At 38.4% G+C, this 23,067-nt stretch overlaps 1 protein-coding gene across 1 annotated transcript; it reads right to left on the reverse strand.

The window, feature by feature from the left end:
- Positions 1 to 2,764: 2,764 nt before the first annotated feature.
- LOC129766146 (polycomb protein suz12-B) lies at positions 2,765 to 22,755 on the reverse strand. Its single transcript, XM_055766611.1, has 8 exons — positions 22,743 to 22,755; positions 22,616 to 22,623; positions 16,498 to 16,864; positions 15,856 to 15,902; positions 14,185 to 15,794; positions 4,279 to 4,636; positions 3,952 to 4,222; positions 2,765 to 3,827 (listed from the first exon to the last, which is right to left on the reverse strand). The coding sequence occupies exons 1-8, from the start codon at positions 22,753 to 22,755 to the stop codon at positions 3,565 to 3,567; spliced, it is 2,937 nt and encodes a 978-aa protein (XP_055622586.1). The 3' UTR covers positions 2,765 to 3,564.
- Between the last annotated feature and the right edge of the window lie 312 nt (positions 22,756 to 23,067).

Raw genomic sequence — 23,067 nt, forward strand, 5'->3', positions numbered from 1 at the left:
GACGTCGGTTAATCGTTCGATTAATTTAAATAATCGAATAACTGACATTATAATCGAGTAATTTTGTATCGAATAATTTAAAATCAAAATATGAATACATCGAATAATTGTCACTGTAATCGCGATTAATGAAAGAAGAAATCTTTCTCAAGGTTAATGCATTTTTAGGTTAAGAATTAGGCTATATAATTGTTTTTCCAACATTTTTTTTATCCAACCATCTAACATCGACAACCCGATAGACCACGCGACCAGAATGACAACGTGATACGTGATTATTACAAGAAATAAATATTCGCTCGATTAATCGAATATTGAAAACCAATTATTCTAATGAATCGAATATTAAAAAATACCCCAACGGTTAATCGATAAATGAAAAATTTAGACATCACTAGGCATAGCAAATTAGATGCAAGCAGTGGGTACTTTTGAACTCGTTTGCGTTTCTGCAAATTGGAATGTTTCCCTAACACTGACTTCAAAATCATGAAGCATGGGAAAATCGGCATTGCAAAATAGATGTGAGCTGCGGGTACTGTTGTACTCTCTGCAAATCGGAATGTTTCCCTAACGCAGATTTCAAAACCATGAAGCCAGATTAAATTGGCATAGAAAATTAGATGCAAGCAGCGAGTACTATTGTACTCGGATTGACTACGGATTTGATATGCTATGATACGTTGTAGTGGATATGATCAAAGTGGATATTATATTACGTATCGAAGAAATCACATTTATAAAAGCAGCGTTATAAAATTATTTGTTAACGAATGCTGCAATCGATTTGGAATTTGGAGTTGTTGGGAGGGGGTCTTATTTTCGCTGTGTGATTCCGAGGAGGAAACCATTCCTTCTCAAGCGTTAATAATCCTGCTCCGGATCAACGATGATTCCAAGTGTCGGGGCTTGGAGAGTTGGTACTACTTGCGCTGGGTATTTCCGAGGAGGAATCGATTCCTCCTTTGAACGTTAATAATTCTTTTCCCGCTAAACGAAGTGGTATGATAATCACTTTATTCGAAAGATGAAACGTCTAAGATTTATATGCTTGTTACTTATTGATTGCTAAGTCAACGTTAGTCCTACGTCCACCTTGCGTTTATATCAAAGATATAATCCACTTCTAGTTTTTTTTATTTTATTTTTATTATTAGATATTTGAAAAAAAAAACAGTTTGAAGATATTTATCAATCTAGAGAAGCCGTAAGAGCACATTTAAATATGAATTAGAGTAGTACTGAATCTCTAAATCACAAAAAAAAAATTTTTTCAGAGTTAAAATATTTTTTTTAGTACTAAAATTTTTGATGAAATTTTTTTTGATAATTTTTCTTGATACACCGTGGTAAGATGTACATTCAGTATTTTTTTAAAATTTTTATCTCGGATCTACTGAGGATGTACTTTTTCACTATAGATCCTACGTCAAACCACATAGGGGTTCAAATAAACACCCAAAATTTCTTATTTAATATCCTTTACAATATTTGCCATACAGCTAGTGATTTGGTTTGGGGGCACTTTTTACTCCCTTACCTAACCACTCTTTGGAAATATAAAAAAAAAATTTTTTGATACCGCGGAACACTGAAAAAAATCACACATATCTAGAAAAGCCGTAGAAACACATTTAAATATGAATTAGAGTAGTACTGAATCTCTAAATTTAAAAAAAAAAAAATCAAAATTTCAATTTTTTTTTTGGTACTAAAATTTTTGATGAAATTTTTTTTTGAAATTTTTTCTTGATACACCGTAGTAAGATGCACATTCAGTATTTTTTTCAAATTTATCTCGGATCTTTTGAGGATGGCGTGAAATAAACGAAAAAGTACGTTTTTCACTAAAGATCCTTCGTCAAACCACATAGGGGTTCAAATAAACCGCCAAAATTTCTTATTTAATATCCTTTACAATATTTGCCATACAGCTAGTGATTTGTTTTGGGGGCACTTTTTACTCCCTTACCTGGCCAGGCCCTTTGGCGAAAAATCTGTAAAATACAGAATATTCTGTATATGTGGCAACCCTGCTTCGCATGCCCAGCATTCGTTCGATTAATATTCGATTTCTGTATGAAGTATTCGATTAATCGAACGATTATCGGGGATCACTATTTCAGCCTCCTTGGCTGGTTCGTTTGAGATCAAATTATTGCACATAAAATTATTACAAAAAAGTTGGACTTCAAGTGACACAAAAAATAAAACACATAAACACATAACCATTTTCAAAAAATAATTTCCAAAAAAAAATCTTTCTGTTTGCTTGCTGGACCAGAAGGCAAGGTTGTCTTCGGTCCATGGTTCCAGGCCAGTGGAGAGGCAGCCGTGCCGTTGAAGATGCCGAAGTGTTCTTATTCCCCTTCGCCGTGGAGGGGAAGGAACAAGGATCTTCTTGACTGATCCATTAGACTGTATTTTTCTGCTCTGATGGTCATGAAATATTCTAGTAGACCGGTCGAGCTTCGCGCCGGCTCGGAAGTTGTTCCTGATACCGTTCTCGACGAAAACAGTTAGGAACCTCCAGTCATTCGCACCAAACCAGGATTGTTTTGCCACCGGGGGGAGGTTGGAATGTGCCATGCGGATAGAAGATGATATTATCCGACACATCGATTATGTTGAAGTGTTGGATTCTAGCATCGTATTGCCTCGATCGAAAGACTGCAAAATTTTGCCTAAAGGCAGCCTCAGTAAAAACCCGGCTTCAGATTTTGGCTATGATAGTACCACCATGGCTCAAATGATGTAGCATAAATTCTACTCGTAATGTAAACCATACATTCTCATTTTATTGCAGTATAGGATCGAATTATTTAAAACAAATATAAGGTTTCTCCAACTTTTATAAAAATGATACATTTCTGAGTTTAAAAAAGAAAATCGCAATCGGCATAAAACATGTAATTTTTCATATTTATTCTAACACTGCTTTTATGCTTAATTTAAACTTCAATTTTTATAGAAACGTGAACGCATTGTAAAAACAGTTTTACCAGTCAAAGAAACATAAAATATAATCTAAATTTTGCAGATATCACTTTCATTCTAAGTTGATTTTTTTTACATTAGCTATAGACTCATTCCAGTACTCTCTGTGCAATGTCTGCGAGGTACGGAATCAAGACTATTGATATCTAACTTCAACGTATTTGCTTCATTGCGACTTCGAAATTAATATCTACTTCCATCCGGTTAGCATGTTTTACGCAAACGTTCATATGTCTACATTTTCTGTTAACAAAGGTTTTTTTTGTTCCTGCTCAATCACCGTTCTTTGTGTTCTCCTAATAGGAAATACCCTCGCTCTAGCTATATTCAAAAACGAATACGTAGTGTTATCGCTTTATTTTTTGTGCCTATCACTATAATAATATATCCACAAAATATCTCACTCATACTTTATTAAAAACTCACACAAACTTTCATAACTTCTTTGATATCGCATCGGAATCAACTGCCTCTTTGACACACGCATGAGAGTACCGTTCAAAGGGGCAGATCAGGCAGTTTTTGTTAACGATATCAGTAACGTACGACCCGTCACAGAACCCAGAGTCAGTTGAGAGATCTCTTACGCTGCTGATGTGTGCCTACCGAAAGAGATTTTCTTCTTGTGGTAATGGTGGAGGTTTTGCTGCTACTGCTGCTGCTGTTATTGTTGTTGTGGTGTTTGTTCGCGCTATTGCTATTAGCGGCGGATGAACGTTTGTTGGTTTGTGAGGTAGAAGAAGACGAATGAGATGAGTTATGATGGGTGGTGGATGATTGGTTGGAATGAAGCGCAGCGCTTGTACTTCTACGGCGGGGTGGTGAGATGGCTGTAATAGTTTGTGCGTGATCTTTAGATATGGTGAAACATCGAGTGAGTTTTGATGGATTAATGGATTGCGTTGCGTACCATAAAACCACACAAAACACCAATTCAACAAAGCGAACACTTACCATTTTTAATGATCGCCGTAACAGACGAGGCAGTATTCTTAGCAGGTGTGATAGTGGGTTTGACTTTCTTCTCGTTTCCCGTACTACCGATAATCTTGAAGGATGGAGTAGACAAAGGAGTACCACTTGCGCCAGCGCTCGTTTTCTCCGTTGTCTTTTCTGTCTTTGGTTGAACCTGTTTGTGCACAGTGACATTGTTCCAATACTCCATCTGGTCTTTGCGGGCCGTGGACACTTGTTTTTGCAAGTCAAGACTCTCAAATAATAATTTCTAAAAAAGTTTCTTTTTCAAATATTTGAGTGAATATAACCAATAGTGTTTTTTACCTGTAATTTTCTAACCGTTTTTTGCATCGCTTCCGGCGATACCAATCCAAAATCGAACATTGAACACATGTGCAGCACGAAATTACGATAGAGATTTTTCCTTAATAATTCTCTTCCCCGGCAATCGATGAACATGTCCAAAGCGATGGGGATTTGACAATCGCCGACGTAGCCATACTTCATCACATGAAGGTTCCACATTTTCATCAACTCTTTCTCGCCTTCGTTGACATCGGTGAATTCATCAATCATCTGCATCGTTTTATATTGCAGCCAAAGCGGATCACTTTCACCCTCTGAATCGATCTCGAGCTCCTTGGGATGAACCGGCAGGCATGTCATCGTATGGTGATACATTCTGTTCCAAGGAGAAAGAGCGACTCGTAAATTAGACGTGCGAATGTGGCTTACAGTAGTGATGAATCGGATAGTAGTTTGGCCGGATACCGGATATCCGGCAAGCTTCGAGATCGGATAGCCGGTTCTTCATTTGCCAAGACGAAACTGGGAGAAACTGCATGTTTGCACGAAGCTCATAAAAGATTACATTTTAGGGAGAAATAAACACATCTTTACATCCGCTTTTGCCTACAACATGGGCGGAAACAGAGACAGCTTCCGAATTCAATGCGGTTTATGCCGCAGTCACCAGTCAGTAGAACATGTTTAATGTCACTGTCCACAATACGATACACATCCACAATTGCTGCAGTGATTGCATACTTAAAAGATAACAACATGTACAACCGGACGTAAATAACACCACCAAACACACACCATGCGAATGGAGGAGGGCGATGGCCCGACCGGCAGTAGACTCCTCTGTGATGCCACTTGTAGACACGATAAAGGTAAAGGCAACCACGGGTCAATAAAATAAAGACGAGACATGAACTAGAACAACGAGAACGGAAACAATGTTCAATGGATAAGCACGACGACGCGAACAATAGAAAGGACACGCAAAGGAAACAGCAACGACGGATCTACAAGGCAAAGACCAGGCATGGACTAGGACAACGAGAACAGAAACCAATATAAAAATAGAAAATATAGAAAATTTGATGTCCCCAATTCATAGGTCTAGCCCACTCAGGGCTCCATGTTTAGAGTGTAACATAATAAGGGGTAAAATTACCCACTATTTGGGAGAGTCCCCTCAGGATTCTCCACTCTCTCATTTAGAGATGAATCTGCCTTTGGCTGAAAATCTCTTTAATAAAGAAAGAAAAAAAACATCTTTACATAAAAATAATTAACTATTATTAAATTTTTCATATAGAATGAATATCCCTTAATAGAGAATCAAGTTTCCTGCAAGGAATATTGAACACATTGAATGATGAAATTTTTGTGGATATATTGAAATAATTTTAATAGCGGATATTTTAAAAGAGTCGCTACAGAAGTAAACCGGTAGGGACAGCAAACTACGCCATATTTTTTCCCGCTCTAGTGATTTCTTTTCAGTATGGTTTGTCATTTCGTAATGGAAAAAATACGATCCAACAACGAGTCAAAATTATTAAAATCTACTACCGAAATTCGGAGTCAATGGCCTCAACTTTAAGAGCGCTACGTCCAACTTATGGTCGTCATAATCGTCCTGCCAGATCAACAATTGAGCGCCTATTGGAAAAATTTGAATCCACAGGCACAGGCACATCGAAAAATCACCTTCAGCGATGAGGTTCATTTCCGGCTGAATGGCTTCGTCAATAAGCAAAATATGCGTTATTGGTCAGACAGCAATCCACACGTACTCCATGAGTCACCGTTGCATCCCAAAAAAAATACGGTTTGGTCCGGCGGCGTCATTGGGCCGTACTTCTTCCGTGATGATCAAGGGAATCGATGCAGCTCAATGATAACCGAATATTTTTGGCCCGAATTGGATGATATGGACTTGGACAATATGTGGTTTCAACAGGACGGCGCCACAAACCACACCGCAAATTCAACAATCGATTTATTGAAAACCAAGTTTGGTGACCGTGTTATCTCACGAAATGGCCCAGTCAAATGGCTGCCTCGGTCGTGCGATTTGACGCCGTCAGACCATTTCCTGTGGGGCTACGTCAAGTCTATGGTCCATGCCAACAAGCCAGCGAAGATTGATGAACTTCGTACGAATATTGAACGTGAAATTGCAACAGTATCGGTATCGCTATCGTCAAAAATTGGGTTAAGCGTCTGGACTTCTGCAAGCGAGCTCGTGTTGGTCATGCATAAGAAATCGAATTCCGTACATAATGGCATCAAATGTACTTTCATATGAATAAAGAATTTTATTGATATCCCAGTGGCGTCTCGTGAGTAAATTAACTAGTTCTGCACCTACACGGTGAACCAGCGAAGCCCAAAAGGGGCTAATTAGTGCCCATTTAAAGTAATCGCACTTTGGGCTTTGGATAAAGTATGGTGCCAACGAAGAGAGGGAAGAAAAACATTTCCTTGTTTTTGAATTATTCGTGCAAGAGTGCAGAAAAACAATATTGAGAACATGCGTCTTACAATGACGCATTAGAATAAACTCATTCTGAATTTATTCTAATGTTCCAGAAAACACTACCGTGGTATTTATGAAAACGGAAACCGACATATCTTTCGTAGCCAAAAAGTTACACATGTCCTTATAGTTTCCTCTATTTACAGACGTTATGCTTTCATCGTGACCTCGGAAGCTCAGCCTATGTGAACTGAGAAACTAATTCAATAAGAATGTTCATGCCTTCTGTTTTTCTTCACAATTGAATTATGCTTGTTTCTTACGACGCATCTTCAATGCAAATTTTCTCAAACGTGCGGCATGTCATGCTGTGGTTGGTGTGCTCTTTGGTAGCTGAATGAGTATTTATAGCGAAATATGGATGATTCAAATCTGCATATCCTACTCTGTATAGTTCATTAAGACTTATGTCAGATGAATGTATCTTTTAATAAAAATAAAAAAAATGAAAATAAAAGTATCTTTACACTGTTTTCTGCAGCAAACAAGACCAACAAAATAGCTTTACTCTTGTCACTGAACCACAAAGCTACTTCGCGTCGTGAGCTGTAGCATCAATGTTCCGTGTAACTATTTAACCGTTTCTAGCACAAATCGTTTTTAACTTGTCCAGTTTTGGCCGCGGAAAATCCATTTTCGCAAAAAGTTATTTCTCTTCCACAGTTTTTTCCCAAACGGCCTTTTTAAAAAATCATCGACAATATACTGCCCAACAGTGTGATTTGTGATGGTTTATCGCGAATCTCAATTGGCACACCAAAAAAACTGGACGAAATTTTGTCATCTGGAGTGAGAGATAAATAATCGGCACCAAGTGAGCTTTCAGAGAGCTGCTATATCCAAGTAGCTTACGCAAAGCGCACCAATTGCGAATTGCGAATTAGTTACCCGAAGCTTCAACACAATTTTATCAATCAATGTGTAGATATACGTAATTTTTATGCACTAATCGATGTGCACTGACTGGGGAGAGCATAGAATAAATGGTACAAAATAGAAACCAATATACGTAATTCTGCACAGTGCGTGGACTGGGAGAGCCGTATGTTTTCCATACTTTCCAGACGTATCGAAACTCTAGTCTGTGCATAGCAGAGTAGGAGCGTTTCACTTTTTAAATATTAGATTGTGCAGTGCACCAGGTGCACATATGGACGAGACGCCACTGTGATAACCAAAACCGTTTTTGTTCTATTTGAAAAACAACTTTTGTAGCGCTCCCATTGAAAAACCCGATACAAATTTTTGGTAACACTAACCAGGGGAATGAATACTTTCATTGAGTGAGTGACGCAAACGTTACGTGAAGCAATAAAACGCCAATATGAGCAGTGGAGGCGTCAACAGCAACTACTACTGAACAAATTTTCACCTTCAATTTTCCACCGAAGAACGCAGCTCTCATCGCTGAAAAATGTTCCATTCACATCCAGCTTGAAAAACGCTGCCCTTTGATGCCATTTAAACCCGGAGCAATGCTCGAGCTTGAGCTTGGGTAGACTATACAATTCGTAGTTGCTCTCCGTGATTGACCTGAACCAACCAAATTGCACACAGAACACTCAGAATGACGCTTGGGACTAGCAAATCATTCTCGTTGTGCAAGTTTCGGTGATTCGAGCTTTAAATGGTCAATAACGACGCCGGCCACGTCCTTACAGTCACCAGGGGAAGGGAAGGAATGTTAGTATGATATTCGCCGCCCGAAGGCCAGAAGGGTCGCCTCTATAGCGTGGTTCCCTAGCGTTTATCATGGGAGGGATAGTTGTTAGTGGGGAGAGGTAAGAATCAGGATTCACTATATATATATTCTATTATTTATTTATTGCACGTATTTTTTATTGAAATCCAATCGTGACGGCGGAGAGTTTTCTTTGGGAAACCTAAGAAGGTAACCGAGAGAACAGCTCCAAAACTAATAATTCTAAATTCATCACGCGTCTTCTTTATCGACCTCCAATCCCAACGATGAAGAGTTGTCTTTGGGAAACCTGAGAAGGTAACCGAAGTTACGAGTACTATTTATAGAACTCCAATAACGATGGCGGAAAACTGTAGATTTCAAATATTATTTCCTGAAGCTGAATTTGTAGTCTCAAACTTCAGATTGAAAATTTAAATACCGAATTCCGAATACCAAATCTAAAATACTCAATTTCGAATTTTCAATCCTTTAAATTTTATATTTCAAGCCTATGTTTTAATTATAAATTTAATTAAAAAAAAATAATTTGATAAATTATAAAATTTTTTAATTTCAAGTTCTAATTCCGAAATTTCATTATCTCACATTCTATTCTTGCCCATCTTGCATTGTGCTCCCCAAGGGTTCGGCAAGTGAGCCAGCAGCTACCACATTTACACACATTTTCTATCTCACTCTCATTCTCAAATAGTTCCCTCTCCGGAAAAGCTGCCATTCCTTCCTAAAGAGAATCACATTCATTAATTCTAATTAGATTCCTGATGGAGCTGAAGAAGAGATGAAAAACAGAGAGACACTGGTGCTATTCGATTATAAGCTCTAAAGAAGTTAAGTAGGATTAATGTATGGATATAAAAAGAAGTAATATTATACAAAGAGTAATAAAGAACTTAGCTGGGATCGTTGTCAACTGATCATTCCTGCAATCCACCCTATAGTGATACCTGCACTACCGAACACACAGGCACATACTTCGCCCTAGCAATGATAAAAAAAGAACACACACACATACACACAAATGGAAACAGTCCGATAAAGCCAAACGAAATCTTCGCGTCTTCGCATCACAAACAATTGCTTTATTCGGAGATCATTAACTTTTAACTGCTTCAGTGAATCCTAAACACACTCGCGAATTTATGGCCAACCGCTAGAATCATACTCAACGATCAGCAGAGAAAAACGCGTTCGAACATGTCTGACGAAGCTAGAAGAACCTTAAACCCGGAGCAATGCTCGAATTCACGAAAATAAATTGATCGATTGGAAAAAGTCACCAATAAGTAATTACCGATTTATCATTCTAGCCAACGGCAGTGAGGCTTTCTGAATGACCTTTCTCAAGGCCGAGCTTTCGGTTTAGTTTTCCAAATTGCCCTTTTTTTAAAGCTAGAGGCGTGCGAACTGAGAAAGTCTGGGAGTCCGAGAAATTCTATAATTCTTCCATAATTCGAAACATCAACATCAAAATACCAATAAATCCAAACACGCTCCGTAATTCACAGAAGCTCTCTTCCAGCAAACAATTATAAAAATAAATTCGCTGCGCGCATGAACCTGGATTGCTCTTTCTGTTGAGATATTTTTCTTCACACAAGCGTATACGGTTCAAATGGGGGCGCGCTGTTGTTTTTATACTTTGCTTAGAACGCGAACGAAGACAAAGCGGGCGCTAGAATTTGATTTGTATGTGTATGGGTGTGTGTGTGAGAAGCGCATCACACAAGTGAGAAGAAATATTTAGTATCTGAGTTCTGCGCCGGGTACATTTTGCACTGTCGTGCTTATGAATTTTGTGCGCTTCGCACCAAGAGAGAATACGAGTGTTCATTGAGCGCGCGCTGATGAAAATTCAACTCAAGCGCAGCGCTGCGTTTGTTTTCTGAAGACTGGTGAAAATACTTCTCGTAATGCGGCCTAAGGCTATTACATATTTAATAACGCATATAATGTGTAAGTAAGTGTGATTCAATCATACTCAATCAATCTTCTCATAACGGTATGAAAACCGGCGCGGTAGGCCCTGTTCAATATTATGCTTCTGTCCGTCAGTGCAAGCTCTGCACTATGCTTACTTAGCGCTATAATATATGAGAATACATTCTGAAGCTGAAAAATTTTACACGTCCGTTCAATACGGTAGCAATATAGAAATTGAGATTGACCAGGGCGAGCACAATAATGATAGTGCCTTCACGGTCATCCGGCGATATGCATCAACCGCCGACCAATCTTGACTTTGATTGATTTTCAAACATATTTACAGATTTTTGTGATTTCAATAGTTTGCTTTCAATGTAGTTTTCGAGCCATGAAAAACAAAAAAATATATTGTGTCAAAAATCTTTGGAAAATTTGTTGAGAATTCAAACATACACCCTTGTTCAAACACAGAAATGATGTAGTGCAAAAATACAGAAGCACTCTTCACCAGGCGACATGTAAATCGGCGCGCTGCCTCCACCAAACAAAATTACATCACTGTGTGCGATATCTATCTTGAGTAATGATGACCATGGTCCTGGTTTGAGTTATAGAGGCTTTTAAATTTCACAGATTATTCGCCTCTGTTTTCAGATTTGGCCCGATTACTAAAAGACGTAGCTCTACGCAGGGCTCTGCATAGTCACAGTCAACTGAGGATAGTCAGCTGATTATCTGACTGACTATATCCGTATTCAGTTGGAAATGACTTTTGGATTCTTTACGCAGTTTCTCCGCCAAAACGACTATATCGTTTCATTCTTCCCAGTCAAATTGTCTTCATTGCATTTTGAAGTGACTTCCCCCAAAACAAATTCGTTCCTCTCTCTCCCATGTATCACCGTTTGCATGTATCGATGTTTGAGTTCAACGTGGTTTGACAAACGCTACAGGTGAGCTAGATTTTTTTGTATCGCACACGAAAATTTACTCACACGTATAAAATAGCATGCAGTGTGTGTGTGCTATTTTGCACGCTATTTACTAATACTAACGCGAGGACTTTTATAGCCTGATACCTGATAACTGTCTAGGTTCGTTAGTTTGAGTTCACGATGGGTAGATTAGAATCTGTCCATTAGTGGGGTAACTACTTTTTTGCATCAGATATAAAGTTTTCGTTCCTGAAGTCTCAATCGGGCAGTCATCGACAGTGAACGTGTTTGCTGTTTGCTCTGCGCTTTATTTCGTTCAACATGCACAAAAATAAGATTGCGTACGCGTGTAACAATTTCGTTCCTAGGGATGTAGAAATGTGGATTGAAGTCAGTTGAATGAAGAGGAAAATTAAATTCCCTTATGTTCTACCATTACATAGTGACAAGCGTTGTTGATCCATTTGATGTTTGCGCTAACGAAATATCTTTATCTTCTTCTATCTATACCAAAAAATTGGATTGCCGAATATGTTGATAAGAGCAAAACTCGAGGAAGGAATTGTCCGTTGTATGGCTGTCTTTATTCTATCATATTTTCTGTATCAAACATTTATTCCATGTAGCGGAGAAACATGTTATTTGCAAGTGGTTGAAACATCTACAAATATTGTAAACATCATAGTTGCACACCATTTGTATCAGATTTATATATCTAAATCATGTAATTAATGCGTCTCGATGATCTCAATTTTGATCATGATTTGTCCGATGCACTGATGTGGGTTTCCGATTGGCTCAATAATAGGCAATATTCCGAAGAGAGTCTAATTTATGAATGGATCAATATGATGACAGTAAACTCAGAACAATGAGAAATGCAACATCTACTGAGAATTCGAATATGTTCGATGAAAAATGGTGATTTTTAGAACTGGACAAACCATGATCGTTTTTCGGACAAACCATGATCAGAGGTGGACAAACAATGATTATAATTTCTCTCTCTTTGAAGAAAATAGTTAAAAACATAAACAATTGATTAATGTGAACGTCTTATGGTATTATTAGCAACTAGAGACTTGGGTCTTATTATTATAACGTATATTTTGACAAGGATGCCTTCAAAATATACGAGTTCAAATGGATCGTGAAATAGGATCGGATTCCAGAATAAGGTTGAATAACACGCGTATGGCAAATGATTCGAATCTCCCAAATTCAGCATGTGGAAGTTTTAGGGTGCAATAAATGTTTCTATGTTAGATAGACACTCCTCCCCCCCTCATTAGGGAGGGCTGCCATCCAAATGAAACACAAATTTCTTCATAACTCGAGAATTATTCAAGCAAACGAACCCAAATTTGGCATGTGGAGGTTTCAGGGTGCAATAAATGTTTCTATGTTGGATAGACACTCCTCCCCCTCCCTCAGGGGAATGGTGCAGAACTCAAGAATCAATGAATAATAATTGTATAAGGAGAATAAATGTTTCTATAGTGGTTTGACACTCGTATAACTGGAGAATCAATCAAGCAAACGGAACCAAATTTGGCATGTGGAGGTTTTAGAGGGCACGAAATGTTTCTATGGTGGTTCGACATTCCTCTCCCCTCTCTAAGGGGAAGGGTGCTGCCATACAAATGAAACACGGAAACTCTGAAGAGAAGTGGGGAAATTCGGAAAATTCTATTCCCCTATGTTCTATAATTACATAGTGACAAGCGTTGTTGATCCATTTGATGTTTGCGCCAACGAAATTGATTTTTGTTCGAAAGTGGAAATGGATTTTAATGTGATAAAACGCACTCCTATATCTTTTTCTATCTATATAAATAAAAATGGATCGCTGAATGTGTTGATAAGAGCAAAACTCGAACAAGGAATTGTCCGATTTAAGGCTCTCTTCATCCTGTCATATTTTCTGTATCAAACATTTATTTGATGTAAAGGAGAAACATGTCATTTGCAAGTGATTGAAAAATCTTGAACGAGAATTGTGTCTGAAAATAATCTGATAATATAACGACGAGTTTTGGAAAAGGTCGTCAAAAGTCGTCAAATGGAATTTATATTAATAGTCAATTGTAAAGGGTCAATAAGAAGATGAATCAATGAACAGTTCTGCGATTGGACCCATGATCGTAAGTAAGAAAACGGGAATGTTTGGAAGTAATGATAACAAAAACTAAATTTTGGGCGGGACGAAGTTTGCCGGGTCTGCTAGTTTCTATGATAAATTAATATTTCGTTTTGGTTTTTCGAAATTCTGAGGTACGGGCGTAGTCCCCATTTAACGCGGATAAGGAATCGAAGCGGCCCAAGCCGCGAAGATGATGCGACCCAAGTCCACCGCCATCGGAAGCGGCGGTGTCTCGCACGCAAATCTATGTTCAACGGATTGCCCGGATAGTTTGAAACAGGACGATCCTTTAGCAAGGTAAACTAAATTGTCAACTAAATGTCACCAACAGAACGATCGATATGTAAGGAAATCGGGCAATCGCTTGATTCTTTATCCTTCTCAGATGGTGAACATCTCACTCATGGAAATTACTCCGCAAAGTTACAATAATCAATTGATATTAATCGACATTAGGGATTCAGCAATATCTTCATTTCATCATCATCTATCATGTCTAATAAATGTATTGCGGCTTTTCGAATGCATCGATAACAGTTCAACATTTTTGTATGATTAGAATAAAAACATTAAGCAGGTAACATTTACATGAAGCTTCATCCAGAATGCAGTGTAGTCGCGACAGATATCGCTTATTATACTATCATTTGAGAGGAACGTATTTGTTGATAACGGCATCGATTCTACTTACCTGCTATGTCCGGTTATGTACGGCCGCTGACTGTCGAATTCGTTCTCGTCGCATTCGATGAACTCGGTTAGACTGTGTTTCGTACGTCGGGGTCTACACACAAGCAGATTGGTGACTACGGTTCGTCGCACGGGGCCACGTCTGGAAAATGCATTCACGGCCCCCAACAGATCGTGTGGAGAACCATTGTACGAGCCATCGTACAGCTCATTGATGGATACATCGATCCGTGCCCCATTTGGTATTGGAAAATAGTTGAAGATGAACCTCGCATGGCAGAGCTTCAAGTGCTTCAACAGTGGATACAACGATCCACAGTTCAGACTGCACCACGGGCAATGGAAATCTGACTTGGTTTCGGTCTGCTGGCGGGAATTGTTATTATATACAAACTGATAAATGATATGATCGATTTTGGGTTCATCGGGACAGTGTTGCAGTTCCATCAATGAGGTTGCCGAAGTTGTGCTAGGGTTATGTGTACCAATTGGCACCACAGCGGCAGTGTTCACGTCCAACGCGGAGGCGCTGTTCGAATGTCCAGTTGCTGCAGCCGGTGTGAGTATGCTGTTGTTGTTGATGTTGATATTGAAATTTTTCTTGAATGCTGACGACAGCGTTTCGGGTTTATGATTCTCTTTATCATTCCCTTCATTATTGTTCAAATTGATCAGAATCGGTTGCGGTCTGTCGACGAATCCTGGTAAAGCCTCTTTTGTCCATTGTAGGCGGAATTTCAAACTTGGCGATTTACTAAACACTACAATTGGATTTTGATCATCAAGACCGTTTTGTTGTTTGTAAACATCAATCATGTCTACCTCGTTTCGATCGCCATTGAAAGGTTGTATGGTCTCCCAAGTTGAGTTCTTCTTAGGCGAATTGTACTTTTGTAGTTGCTGTTGATGTGGCAAAATTTCCTGCACTGTCAGCTCGTAGTCGCCTTCTTTCAGCAAACAACGGCCATACTTATCAAATATAATTAGCTCGGTGCCAAACAACTTAGTGCATCCGCTGACTTTCTGTCGCTTGGCGGAAGGTTCTTCGTCACTTCCGCCGTTCTCGTAAGCATTCATCCCGTTGGTAATTGCACAAAAACCATTACCACTGTTTGTATGCATATGAACTCTGAATAGAAGAAGGAAGGATAGCTGTGGTCCCGCCACCTGATTGATTCCAACGGAGCTGAACGATTCAGTTGCTATGCTTATTGTTGGTACCTTCTCTTCAGAACACTTTTCCATGGGATTAACCATCACTTCGGACCTGCCGACGGCCACTTGCATGAGTGCTGAAGAAATATCCTTTCGTTTGTTGTGTGAAATCTTTAGAAGTACTGTCTCCACTTGCACAGTCTTTCTAGATCCATTCTCTTGCTCTAGTTTCTTCCCTGTTCCGTCCATCGGATCGTCGAATTGAGTTTTATCGAAGAATCCTAAAAACAACAACGTCAAGTATTCGCCTGAAAGAGAAATGCCGTTCGCTTTGTCGCTACGCATCCTGTTCATTTTTTGGGCCAGCATGGTATCAATTTTGAATGTATTTCGCGTTTTATGAGATCGAGACATTCGATGTCGCATATAGGACAGATTGCGGTTGAGAAAGATTGGCTGCAATAAAACGAAACCCTTGTATGAAGTTGACATTGTAAATCTAGCTTGCAAAACTTACCGAAATCATGTTACGCGTCCGTAAGTATCGATATATCTGAGTAGGTTCTAAAATCAAAATGAGATGAACATTTAGATACATTCAAGGCGTTTACCTAGCATAGAGATCTCATTTGAGACAAACTAAAAGAAATATCAACGTTGCTTAAACTAAAGAATAAGCAACAACATATGTTTTACTAATTGATTCTTTTCATTTATTTAGAGCTGTCTTATAATTCAATATAAAACATTCCATTATTGACAGGCAAGACTTTAATTAGTACATAGATAAAGGAATATTATCAAAACAAAAAAGGTTCAATTGAACAACAAATCACAAAACCATTGTAATTTATGAGAATGTCTGAATGGCCCACGGAGTATATTTAGTTTCGGACCTTTAATCATAAAATAGCGAACTGTTGTTCATAAAAAATAAAAACTTCAGTCTAATTACATTATGCATGTTCAAATATTTCATGGCATCAATCGAAGGTGAATTCGTTTGGGTGAAATGGAAATAAAATCAAAGCGAGACTGAAAATTAATGTAGCAAACATTCGAAACTCCTGTCACAACCGCTTATCGCATAACATAAAGGTGAGACTTCGCCACCACCACACACGAAAACAAAATCAACATGAGAACGATTTACACTTACTCTCGAAGGCCTGCATGAAAAGCTCGTGGTCTGTCTGAAGTTGGTCCAGCTTCGGTTGCTTGGACACTTCCGCATCTTTTTCCTTTTTCTTTGGAGCCACTTTCCGATTTTTGGAACCACCGTTCCCGACAGCGTTGCTGCCCCCTCCGGTGCTGCTGCTATTGCAGCTTTTCAGCTCCTTTCCTTCCAGCTTGATGGCGATATTGGTTCTATGCCGATCGTGAGCAAACACAGCCTGAATGAGGCAAATAGAAGAGCGGTAGTTCCCTTGTTGTCGAAAACCTTCACTTTCTCGTCTTTTTTGGCAACAAATGTCCACGATTTGAACCGAAAAATAAATAATGCTTCGTTGAACCACCAAAAAAAACTACATCAAATTTTCTCTTTATCTGGGGTTTCAATGCACAATTGAACAACAAAACAGATCCTCGTCTTTTTCTATGCGCACTGTATGCTTCTTTGGCGAAAGACGATGGTCAGAACATAAAACCCGCTCAAAAGGTGAGTAGACGTTTGACATGACGCTCGTCTAATCTAGTACAACAATTATCGTTCTCAAAAGTGCACCTAGATTATATTGTGGTTTTCAGTGAAATTTTTCAGTTTGTTGAATAAATTCTATACAGTACACTCAAAAAAATGATCACGTCAAAGTTAAGTGAAAATATGCATAAATATTATCCTTCGATCTATTCATGTCAAAATTACAGAATTGACATGTGGATACAAAGCGAACAATAGCAATATATAAATGAAGTGATTTGTGTGTTACATTATAGTAATATATAATGCTAGACGCGAAGCATTCAATGCTTGCAGTCGGCAGATTCTGACACACCTGTCTATCGGAAGTGCCTAGCTAGTTGAAGAGGGCACGTCAAAGCTTTCTTGAGTTTAGCACGTTTGTGTGCTGATGATGAATCAATAATTTAGCTCACAGTAGCCACGAGCTATGGTGACCAAATTTACACTTCCGCGAAGCTCGTTCGCAAGCTGCGAATAACCCCTCGTAGAATGTGCCTCAGAGCAGTCGGTGATAATAAATAAGCACTCCCAGAACGTTTTGATATCGTTTGATTCCAAGTATGTTGGGTATACGTAAATATGTATTTTAATGCATTTTCCACGCCACATAGTAATAATCATTGGATTGTTTAGATTGTAGGTCTCCATGTGTTGGATCTTGCCAACGGGAAGTTTCGCCATCAAACAAAACTTGACGATTTACATACTTTTCACACATGGACCAAATCAATTTGAGAAGATATGGTGTTGAGCCTGAACTACAATTTTTTTCGCACAATTCACGCCGCCTCAGTTGATTTTTGCAGAGACGGCTATAGAAAGTGGCCTTAAAAAGTACATAAACTTATTGGCCATTGTTGTCAGACAAATCCTTTCTCAAATCATCTTCTGCCGTCATCCAGTTAAATAGATCGAATGCGAAACAATCATTTTCAGGAAACTCCTCATCATCGACTTGTGAAAGCTGGGACCGATCGTGTTTCTCCACCTCTTTCAAGAGAAATTCGACATTTTCGTATCTGAAATGAAAATTTCGGGTAGTGAATGTGTTTTGGTTTAAGCTGGTTTTTGAATAAAGTTACATATAAAGTGTGATGAGACTCAATCAACTTTTTTAACTTTTCAATATTACCTACTGGAAAAAAAGTTTAATGGATAAATCTACCAATTGTATCAACTGCAAAACGTAGTTCCACACCACATCGTTCTTTAAAACATATTTACCAACTAAAAATTTAAAACGATGATAAAAAATACGCATTTCGCTAGATGTTGTTTTAAAGAAAACCGATTTACGTCTCTTCTATTAAAAAATGTTTCAGTAACATCAGGCATATGTTATGCCAAAAAAAACCTCAGCTTTCACGAAGAAACATTGAAAAATATGGCACCCTTTGTCTCGAGACCATGTGAACTATGAAAAACAAATACAATCAATAATTTCAAAAACAAAATCCAATTTGTACACCAGTATCGTATTGTTTTCATATATGTTGATCATCGGGATCGATCCAGTAGTTCAAAAGTTATAATTTTTTTTAAAAAGTGATTTTCGGAGAAAAAAAAGGTAAACAATTGATTTTTTGACCACCCTAAAATGGAACAAAGCACTTTAATAAAAAATAGAGAAATACGGGTCTAATATTTTTCGATAAGAAACAAAACTACCACTTTTCACGAAAATCTGAGAAGCATCATATCGGTTTGACATGGAATAGCTGTATAGCAATGTGTCGAATTCAGCATTTACAATGGTTTAAGCTTCAATATTTTGTGAATTGAGTCTTTTCGCTTTGCGTTGTGCGAAAAATTACTATAAATAACTAGACCGCAATGGGTTTTACAAATTCGGACTAGACCAATTTTATAGTCTGTGTTAGGGAAACACCTTGTGGACTACACAAATATATGGGAAAGTAAAAGAAAATTTTACACATTCTGTGTGTAAATTACTTCGAACATTCACGTTTTCTTAATAAGTGAACGTTTTTGGGTTCAATCGCAGAGCTCTTCATACAATTGGTTCAGAACGTCAAAGGAAACGCGTCAGTTTCATGTAACGATTGCAATGCCAGCGAGAAAGCAATTTGGTCGCGCCCACAGCACAATCCGAACGAAGATATGTGACGACACAAAACAAGGAAGAACAAACGATGTTCATTGCTTCGTATCTAGACCAATACTGAAAGTTTGCCTCAGCAAGATCCAATATTTATGCTCTATGCAAATATTGCCCTTAATTTTTCTTCTTCTTTTCTATGTTCACAGAGCTTCCTTTATTGATCGCCGATCAGTTGCTCGTTATTGATGGCCTTGGTAGGGAAGCTCACAAATAAGCAGAACAAATGTATGGGAAAAAGGAAACGCTTCTAGTTTTCATCTATTTGAACCGTTTACACACCAGAGGATTGTGATATACAGCACAAAAAACAAATTTCAGGAAATTTCCGATTCGTTTGGTATATAAATCGTCAAAATCCATTGGCGACAAAAATAGTTATTAACGATAACTCTATTTCATAAAAACGGTACCAGTTTACTCATTTGGCACTCCTAATGAAAGACGTAGTTCTACGTCAAAATAAAAATTCTACGAGTAGAGACAAATACAACAAAATGAAGCCGGCTCAAATCGGACCATTCCGTACTCGGGTTTTGAGGTTACCAACAAATTTGGCGTTCCATTTTGATTTAGATAGATAATGCCAAACAGTAACGCAGATGTTTGCATAAGAATGTAGGACATCATGCTACATATGAATGTCGAAAACAGATGATCAGATTGGAATGCTATATGAATAAAATGGGTGAAATGGGATAAAATATTATTAACATCAAGCCGTAACTATTAACTTTTGGGTAAATCGATCACTCATGCTATGTCATTCAAGTATCATGGGGTCTGGTTAGACTCCAAATGTACTTGGGGGCCCATATTAGGTATCTGAGTAAAAAATGCCAACAAAGAATAAACTTTCTCCGTACAATTACCGGCACCTGGTGGGGAGCCCATCCCGAAGATCTTATAATGTTGTATCGAACAACTATTCTCTCAGTGATGGAGTGTGACAGTTTCTGTTTTCAATCAGCTGCCAAAACACATCTCATTAAACTCGAGCGAATTCAGTATCTTTGTCTCCGTATTGCGTTGGGATGTATGCCCTCAACGCATACCATGAGTCTCGAGGTTTTGGCAGGCGTACTCCCACTAAAAAATCGCTTCAATTTATTATCTCTTCGGTTCTTCATCCGGTGTAAGGTTATGAACCCATTGGTGATCGGAAATTTTGAGCAGCTGATCAGGCTAAATTTTCATTCTGGATTCATGACTTCATATCATCAATTCATCTTCATGCAGGTTGATCCTTCTTCGTATATTCCCGACCGTGTTTGTTTTCCTGACTACATCAATTCCTCTGTACATTTTGATCTGTTCATGAAGGAGGCATCCTTGGAATTCCAGATTATCATCGATCGGGGATCGTTCCTACGATCTTCAATGCAAAGTATGGGCGTATCAATTGTGATAATATGTACTTTACTGATGGGTCCTCTATGAATTAGTCCACAGGATTTGAAGTGTTCAACGAATTTTTTAGCGCCTCCCACAGTCTTCAGAATACTTGCTCAGTGTATATTGCTGAATTGGCAGTGATACTGATTGTCCTTATATCCTTATATTCTCCTTTTCCTTTTCCTTCGCGAGAAATCAAATCCCTTCTTATTAACAATAGAATAAAATGAAATGTAAATACATATTAGATATAAGATAGGCTTAAGAATTTGTAATGAATGTGAGTTTGAATGTGAGAGTGCACTTTTATCCCTTCCTTTTCCTGAAGAAAATATGTCACCCTTCTAGACTCGAGTAGACCGCGAGTAATCGGTTTTCTACACCATTAACATTATAATTAAGAAAAAATGTTTATATATACTTGTAACAATACAGTCAGGAGTTTGGCTCCTTTAAACTTATGTAACTGAGCCTGTAAAAATAAACGATTTAATAAAAAAAAACCGTAACTATTATTGGAACGTTCTTTAAAAAAAACTGTATATTCTGTATGAAACCCAAAAAATCTGTAATCTGTATCTACAGATTCTTGTTTTAAAAAGTCGAAAAAATCTGTAGAAATACAGATTATTCTGTAGATATGGTAAACCTGGAGCGGACTCGGACTCGTAAGCTACGATCGGCGCCTTGGAAGGCACCATTTTTGAACAACAAATAAATGATCATGATTTTTTTTTAGTACTGCACGTTGGAACGCACTCTCCAATTGGCAACACAATTGGAAGGAACATCACATGGGACGCTAGTTGCATACAAATATTTCTAATTCATCTACAAACGCAACGCAAGAGATTGGTTATAGGTCGGGACTACATTCGCGAGATGTCCCACCTCATGTTTTATCGTTTAGATGTACATCTATATCGCATTGGAATTGTTTATAGTGATAGGAGTGCCGGTAAATATCTTCGTTTTTTTTTTTGAAATTAATGCTTTATTCTGCAAAAATGGTTACAAATTTATTATTCATCGCTAGTCACAACTATTTCTTATATTTTTATATAAGTGCTGGTCAATCAGGCCTAAGAATCGGACGGAGCAATGTCTGGAGAAGACGGTGGTTGGGATAGGACCTCCCATTTCAGCGTTTCCAAGTATGTTTTGTCCGGCTTCGCGACATGCGGCCGAGCATTGTCGTGCTGCAAATAAACTTGCTCGTATTGTGGCCGTTTTACCTTCAGTGCACGGCTCAAACGCATCAATTGTCGTCGGTAGTGGTCCCCCGTAACGGTTTCATTCGGTTTTAGCAGCTCATAGTACACCACATCCAGCTGGTCCCACCAAATAGACAGCCGTGAATATTCCGCGCGACCGTCAATGTTGATGCATGGCTGGGGTATCTATACGTTGCCCGACGTTTAGGATTGTCGTAATGGATCATGGAATTTCATCGCCAGTGAAGATTCGATGCAAAAAAAAACCTTTTCTTTTATGCCGTCGGAGCAGCTGTTCGCACGTGAAAAAACGACGTTCGACGTCTCGTGGCTTCAATTCATACGACACTCAATGTCCTATCTTTCAGATCATTCTCATTGCTTTTAAACTATCGGATATGGTTTGCTGAGCTACTCCAAGTGTATCTGCTCGTTCTTGTTGCGTTTGTGACGGATCTTGATCGAGTAAAGCCTCCAATTTTTCATCTTCAAACGCGTTTTCGCGGTCCGGAACATTCTTCGTCTTCCAAGTAAAAATTACCACTTTTAAACCGTGCAAACCACGTCTGATACGTTCGCTCAGTTGGAGTATGGTCACCATAAACTTCCACCAAAATGCGATGACTTTCCGCAGCTTTTTTCTTCTTGAAGTAATGAAGTAACACTCCCCGCAAAAACACTCTCGTTGGTACGAAATTCGACATATTCGAAGCGGCAAAAAAACTATGTTGTTTGCGCTTCAACTTTTTGACATATGCTGAAAAAGACGCGCAATGACAGTAGCTTTCCAACGAATGTCTGGAAATTTGATTCACTGGAATAATAATCAATTTACGGCATGTGTTGTAAAACTGAAGAAACTTACCGGTACACCTAATAATATTTGCGTTTGTGGTGATGGTTATCATGACATCGAGCATGTGGTCTGGTCACATTCATTCTGTCAGGGCTCACCTATCGGAATCACTCAGGGCGCTAGGAATTTGACTTACCGGTTAGAGACATCTTAGCATAGTCGCGACCTCAACCTTATACTCTCTCTTTATAAATTCCTCAAAAGAAATGATATCACTGTTTCATTCCGGCCCTCCTCATCAAACTGCCTCACTCCCTCCATCCTAGTGCTAAATCCTTGTCCTGTCTAATCAATATTATCTAATATTAGAGTTAGTTATTATTAAATTGTTATTCTTAATTAAAAGCGAATAAGATTTAATTTAAGGTGAAATTTGAATATGTAAACGCTAGATGATAAGTAATATTGTCTGATAAATAAACGTTTTTGAAAATAAAAATGAAAATGTACACAAATTAATC

The sequence above is a fragment of the Toxorhynchites rutilus genome, chromosome 2, assembly GCF_029784135.1.
Source record: "Toxorhynchites rutilus septentrionalis strain SRP chromosome 2, ASM2978413v1, whole genome shotgun sequence".
NCBI lineage: Eukaryota > Metazoa > Arthropoda > Insecta > Diptera > Culicidae > Toxorhynchites > Toxorhynchites rutilus.

Coding starts and splice junctions, on each gene's coding strand:
- LOC129766146 (XM_055766611.1), bottom strand. Junction 4,637..14,184: donor TACATAACCGGACATAGCAG/GTAAGTAGAATC, acceptor TCCTTGGAACAG/AATGTATCACCATACGATGA. Junction 4,223..4,278: donor AAACGGTTAGAAAATTACAG/GTAAAAAACACT, acceptor AAACTTTTTTAG/AAATTATTATTTGAGAGTCT.